The sequence below is a fragment of the Crocuta crocuta genome, unplaced genomic scaffold (genome assembly GCF_008692635.1).
Source record: "Crocuta crocuta isolate KB4526 unplaced genomic scaffold, BGI_CrCroc_1.0 scaffold8, whole genome shotgun sequence".
Classification (NCBI taxonomy): Eukaryota; Metazoa; Chordata; class Mammalia; order Carnivora; family Hyaenidae; genus Crocuta; species Crocuta crocuta.
In genome coordinates, this window is record NW_027532162.1 from 2,218,072 (window position 1) to 2,223,844 (window position 5,773).

Sequence of the window (5,773 nt, forward strand, 5' to 3'; positions counted from 1 at the left end):
GGAGGCCTGTGGCGCCGCGTAACCGGCCCCGCGGCCTCTGCAGATGCCCGAGGAAACCCAGACCCAAGACCAGCCGATGGAGGAGGAGGAGGTGGAGACGTTCGCCTTCCAGGCGGAGATCGCCCAGTTGATGTCCCTGATCATCAACACTTTCTACTCGAATAAAGAGATCTTCCTGCGCGAGCTGATCTCCAACTCGTCCGATGTGAGTGTCGCGCTGCGGGAAGGGGTCGCGGTCCGGGTGTGCGTCCCACCCGCCGGGAGCTCTGTGCTCACCGGCCCGTGTTTCTCGGGTAGGCCCTGGACAAAATCAGATACGAGAGCTTGACCGACCCCAGCAAGCTGGATTCCGGCAAGGAGCTGCACATTAACCTCATTCCGAACAAGCAAGACCGAACCCTCACCATCGTGGATACCGGGATCGGCATGACCAAGGCCGACTTGATCAACAACCTCGGCACTATCGCCAAGTCTGGGACCAAAGCGTTCATGGAGGCTCTGCAGGCTGGCGCAGACATTTCCATGATTGGCCAGTTCGGCGTCGGCTTCTATTCTGCCTACTTGGTTGCTGAGAAAGTGACGGTGATCACTAAGCATAACGACGACGAGCAGTACGCCTGGGAGTCCTCGGCAGGAGGGTCCTTCACAGTTCGGACTGATACAGGTAGGCGCCTGGTGGAAGCTCTCTCTGGGCCCCGCGTTCCCACGGCAGGGCTGGGGCTGTAGGCAGGGGACCCCTGAAGGTGCCGTAAAAATCGGTCTCTTTGGAGCGAGCCTGGTGAGCCCCTGTTGGTGCAGTAGCAGGGCTTTTCTGGTTACCCATCTGGCTTGGGCGAGGTGGGCAACGTGCTCTGGGGCGCGCCTTTGATCCACAGCAGCGGTGAACCCCATTTCGTCACTTGCTCAGGAACTGTTGGGTGGGGGTGGCCTTGAGAGCTGAATTTGCCCATTCAGATTGAAATGGAGTCCATTGTTTTCCTTCCCTCACAGGTGAACCTATGGGTCGTGGAACAAAGGTGATCTTGCATTTGAAAGAAGACCAAACGGAGTACCTGGAGGAGAGGAGAATCAAGGAGATTGTGAAGAAACACTCCCAGTTCATCGGCTATCCCATTACGCTGTTTGTGAGTGTCCCGGGTTGTGTATGTGGATCAAGTTAGCAAAGTGAGGTTTTAGATCTACTGGGGAGGGAAAGGCCCAAGCTTGTCCTGACCCGGCTAGGCTGAGTTCTGTTGTGTTCTTAAGGGAGCCAGGCCATTCAGGTAGATACATTAAATGTTCGTGAGGAGCTTTCTGCTTCTTTAATTTTCGCGTTTGGCTCATTAGCTGAGGCTGTGGTTACAAGGGCAGAAGCTCCCTTCCAGAACGCAGAAGGTGATGTGATCTACACCCGTTCCTTTGAAGGTGGAGAAAGAACGGGACAAAGAAGTGAGTGATGATGAGGCGGAAGAGAAGGAAGAGAAAGAGGAAGAGAAAGAAAAGGAAGAGAAGGAGTCTGATGACAAACCTGAAATCGAGGACGTGGGCTCTGACGAGGAGGAGGAGGAAAAGAAGGACGGGGACAAGAGGAAGAAGAAGAAGATCAAGGAGAAGTACATCGACCAAGAAGAACTGAACAAGACGAAGCCTATTTGGACCAGAAACCCTGACGACATTACTAACGAGGAGTACGGAGAATTTTACAAGAGCTTGACCAACGACTGGGAAGATCACTTGGCAGTGAAGGTGAGTGTCGGAGCGGGCCGGCCTCTGCAGGTTGGGGGTTTGAGGGTTGCTGAGGGCTTGGCCGTCCCAGCCCTTGTCCTCTGCCTGGAAGGGCTCCCAGTTCTGTCACTGTCGTAGCTGAAGCCAAAGTCGCTGGCGTTGCCTTAACGATTTGGGGGTGTTCTCTTACAGCATTTTTCAGTCGAGGGACAGTTGGAATTCAGAGCCCTTCTTTTTGTCCCAAGACGTGCGCCCTTTGACCTGTTTGAAAACAGGAAGAAAAAGAACAACATCAAGCTGTATGTTCGCAGAGTCTTCATCATGGATAACTGCGAGGAGCTGATCCCGGAGTACCTGAGTGAGCACGCGCGGGTGTGGGGACCGAGCGCGGGGACCGCTCCGCTCGGGGCGTTGACCTGGGCCTGTGGGGCAGGGAACCCCCTTCAGTGTTTGGGGTGTAGAAGTTTGATTGCTTTGTTTCCACGTTTTCAGATTTCATTAGAGGTGTGGTGGACTCTGAGGATCTTCCTCTAAATATTTCCCGGGAGATGCTGCAGCAAAGCAAGATCTTAAAAGTGATCAGAAAGAACTTGGTCAAGAAGTGCTTAGAGCTCTTCACCGAGCTGGCCGAGGACAAAGAGAACTACAAGAAGTTTTACGAGCAGTTTTCCAAGAACATCAAGGTTCGTGTAAACGGGGATCGAACTGGCTTCTCCGGTTCTGAGGGGCTTTCGGGATGCGGAGGGGACTTAAAGTGAACGTTGTCTTCCAGCTGGGAATCCATGAGGACTCCCAAAACCGGAAGAAGCTGTCGGAGCTGCTGCGATACTACACGTCCGCCTCGGGCGACGAGATGGTGTCGCTGAAGGACTATTGCACCAGGATGAAGGAGAACCAGAAGCACGTCTACTACATCACAGGTGGGGGGCTGGCAGCGCGCGGGGGCCACGTGGAAGTGCCCAGGTACCAACCGGGCGGAGACCACGCGTGCGGCGTCTGGTTCCATCTGACGGGACTGGGAAAAGCCCGGAGGAAGCGAAACCGCTTCTGGTTAACCGAAGGTGTCGCTTTCTCCCGATGCCTCAGGTGAGACCAAGGACCAGGTGGCGAACTCGGCCTTCGTAGAGCGTCTGCGCAAGCACGGGCTGGAGGTGATCTACATGATCGAGCCGATTGATGAGTACTGTGTGCAGCAGCTGAAGGAGTTCGAGGGGAAGACTCTAGTGTCGGTCACCAAAGAGGGCTTGGAACTTCCAGAAGACGAAGAGGAGAAAAAGAAACAGGAAGAGAAGAAGACAAAGTTTGAAAACCTGTGCAAGATCATGAAAGATATTTTGGAGAAAAAAGTAGAAAAGGTGTGTGAACGTGGTTTTCTTTCCGCCTGGCTTCTGGTTGTGGGCCTGGTTTTGAAAGGCCTGTGGGTTTTTTCTTTTCCAGGTTGTCCAAACAAGTAGTCCCTTTCTTCCAAGTTGTCTCCGCTTTCATGTACAGGCAGAAAATTTGGCCTGTTTACTGAGCGAGAAAACCTTTGTCCTTGAAGCCCTAAAGAGGGTTAGGATCTGCGGGGAGGAGGCTGTGGGTACTTGGTTTGCACGTGCTGTTTCTGGTCTCATGAACACAGTAGTTGGAGTCTTTCCGCCCCTTTTACAATAAAGCCGGGAGATCCGGGGCTTTTCCAGGCCCGGTGCTCACTTCACGCTTCCATTGCAGGTGGTCGTGTCGAACCGGCTGGTGACGTCCCCGTGCTGCATTGTCACGAGCACGTACGGCTGGACGGCCAACATGGAGAGGATCATGAAGGCCCAGGCGCTGAGGGACAACTCCACCATGGGCTACATGGCAGCGAAGAAGCACCTGGAGATCAACCCCGACCACTCCATCATCGAGACCTTGCGGCAGAAGGCGGAGGCGGACAAGAACGACAAGTCGGTGAAAGACCTGGTCATCCTGCTCTACGAGACGGCGCTCCTGTCGTCCGGCTTCAGCCTGGAAGACCCGCAGACGCACGCCAACAGGATCTACAGGATGATCAAGCTTGGTCTCGGTAAGCTTCGCCGGGCACCCTGAGAGGCCCTGTCAGCGTCCCCTGGGCACCGTGTCTGAGAAACGCCTCAGAACCCCTAGCGTTGTGGGATGAAGAGGCCATCGCGGCCTCGAAGGCGGGTGTGCAGCGGTGGCGGGCACACGGGTTGGCTCTGGGGGGCCTGACCTGAGGGGTTCCTTTCCAAAAAGGTATTGATGAAGACGACCCCACCGCCGATGACAGCAGTGCCGCGGTGACCGAGGAGATGCCGCCCCTGGAAGGTGATGACGACACGTCGCGCATGGAAGAGGTCGACTAAGCGCCGCCCCGAGAATTCCGTGTACGTGTGTTCTGTACTTTACCTTCATTCCCTCCGATAATATATTTTCAAGGATGTTTTTCTTTATTTTTGTTAACATTTTAAAAACCTGTATGGCATGACAAGAACTACTTACGGGGAAGATACCTAAGCCTGCTTTCTGTGTGAGTGTGGACCTGTGGTGCGTAGGGACTGAAGCCCGGCTAGTTTTCCTTTTACCGCCACGCTCTTCACAACAAGGTAACGTTTGTCGTAAGGTGTAGGTGACCTCGTGTGATCTGCGTGGTCTGAGGTGTTAGTGGTCAAGTGGATTCCTTAGACCAAACTTGTGCGTCCCTGAAGTGTTCTGAGCTGTACCTTGATGTTTAAAAGAAAAAACTCCGTTAAGACGACTTTCACTTTCTAGGATCTACTTTTTAAATTTCCCATCCCTTGTAGTCACAGCTGCATGTCCCGGGCCTCTAGAAACTAGTGTGTTAAATAAACCGAACCAACTTGACGGGAGTAACCCTAGGGCTTGTTTGCCAAAGAGAAGCGCCTTTAGAGTAGTGACGTGCGAAGCCCGCTCGGGCGTGTGGTAAAGCTGTTGGAGAAGTAACTCCGCAAGTTTCGTGAGTGGAAATGTAGTGCTCAAGTCACATTCTGCTTTAAAAGGTTGTAACAAATACAAACAAATTAAAAAACCGTTCTGTGAACGTTTTGTGTGTGGAAGTGGGTACAGGGCGGCTGCAGATTGTGAGAACTTGGGGTTTGCCCGCTCTGCCTGCCAGGAGACGGCGCTGGGGGACGATGCCTGCCTGGGGTCGTCTGTGACCCTCCCCATGGTTGCAGGGTCTGGAGCACATTCCAGAACCACACAGAAGGGCCGATCACCCAACACGCCTTCTGTGTTCCTGATGTTACATTTCCCAGTAACTCCTTTCTCCTTGGGCTTTTCATGTCTAAACCGCTTTTCTGTAGTATTTGTAAGACCTGCCGCAGCAGCTGTCTAAATATAGCTCCTTAAGACCTCTGTCTCCCGCGCCTTTAGCAACCCTGACTCCGGCCCATTTGAAATCCGATTATTCTCTGAGCCTCCTGCGAGATGNCCTGTGAGCAAGCAGCAGGTGGTGTGGGGGGAGCTGACTGAGGAGGTGGGGTCCCCCCTTCATCCCCCGCAGGAGCTGGGAGCAGCAGTGGCTAAATCTGCCTTCCCGTCCTAAAACGGAGTGGTTCAGTCCCGGAAAATGGGTGGTAGTGGGTCCGCATGGGGTTCCCAGGCCAAGATCATGTACAAACCGTGACGGTGACTGATGTAGGGGATGGGCTGGGAGAGAACTTGGGGTGGTGGGAACGGTAGCCGCTAAGCACCAGGTGAGCAGGAATCACGTTTAATCCTTAAAATCCTCCCCTGGGGTGAACAGGAATTGCTTACATGGAGGGGTCCGGATTGGAGTCCAGATTGATCCCCAAAGCCTAAAGTTCTGTTTTTGCCATTTAGTGGTGGTCCCAGTTAGGAGGGAGTGGAAGTGCATGGTAGGGGGCGTCACAAGGCAAAGTCTGGTAGAAGCTGAAGACCGTCTGAGGCATCTGAGGGAGTCAACATGGAGACTCTCCGAGTAACTGAATCTCCCACCTGAATGCCTCCTCCCTGGATTACTGAGCAAGCACTCAGGCCGGTGTGTGCTGCGTCTGCAGCCATACCCCCTGTGGCGTCATGTGGGGTCTGGACAGCCCCCTCCCCACCC

At 54.0% G+C, this 5,773-nt stretch overlaps 1 protein-coding gene across 1 annotated transcript; it reads left to right on the forward strand.

Moving 5' to 3' along the window:
- Positions 1–6: 6 nt before the first annotated feature.
- Positions 7–4,741, forward strand: HSP90AA1 (heat shock protein 90 alpha family class A member 1). Its single transcript, XM_077776566.1, has 10 exons — positions 7–205; positions 298–664; positions 991–1,124; positions 1,405–1,725; positions 1,897–2,062; positions 2,197–2,387; positions 2,477–2,624; positions 2,791–3,059; positions 3,415–3,748; positions 3,937–4,741. The coding sequence occupies exons 1-10, from the start codon at positions 44–46 to the stop codon at positions 4,044–4,046; spliced, it is 2,202 nt and encodes a 733-aa protein (XP_077632692.1). The 5' UTR covers positions 7–43; the 3' UTR covers positions 4,047–4,741.
- The last annotated feature ends 1,032 nt before the right edge of the window (positions 4,742–5,773 follow it).

Excerpts from the sequence above, each read along its gene's own strand:
- HSP90AA1 (XM_077776566.1), top strand. The coding sequence starts at position 44 with ATGCCCGAGGAAACCCAGACCCAAGACCAGCCGATGGAGGAGGAGGAG. Across the intron at positions 1,726-1,896 it reads AAGATCACTTGGCAGTGAAG|CATTTTTCAGTCGAGGGACA; the intron begins GTGAGTGTCGGA and ends GTTCTCTTACAG. Across the intron at positions 3,060-3,414 it reads TGGAGAAAAAAGTAGAAAAG|GTGGTCGTGTCGAACCGGCT; the intron begins GTGTGTGAACGT and ends CTTCCATTGCAG.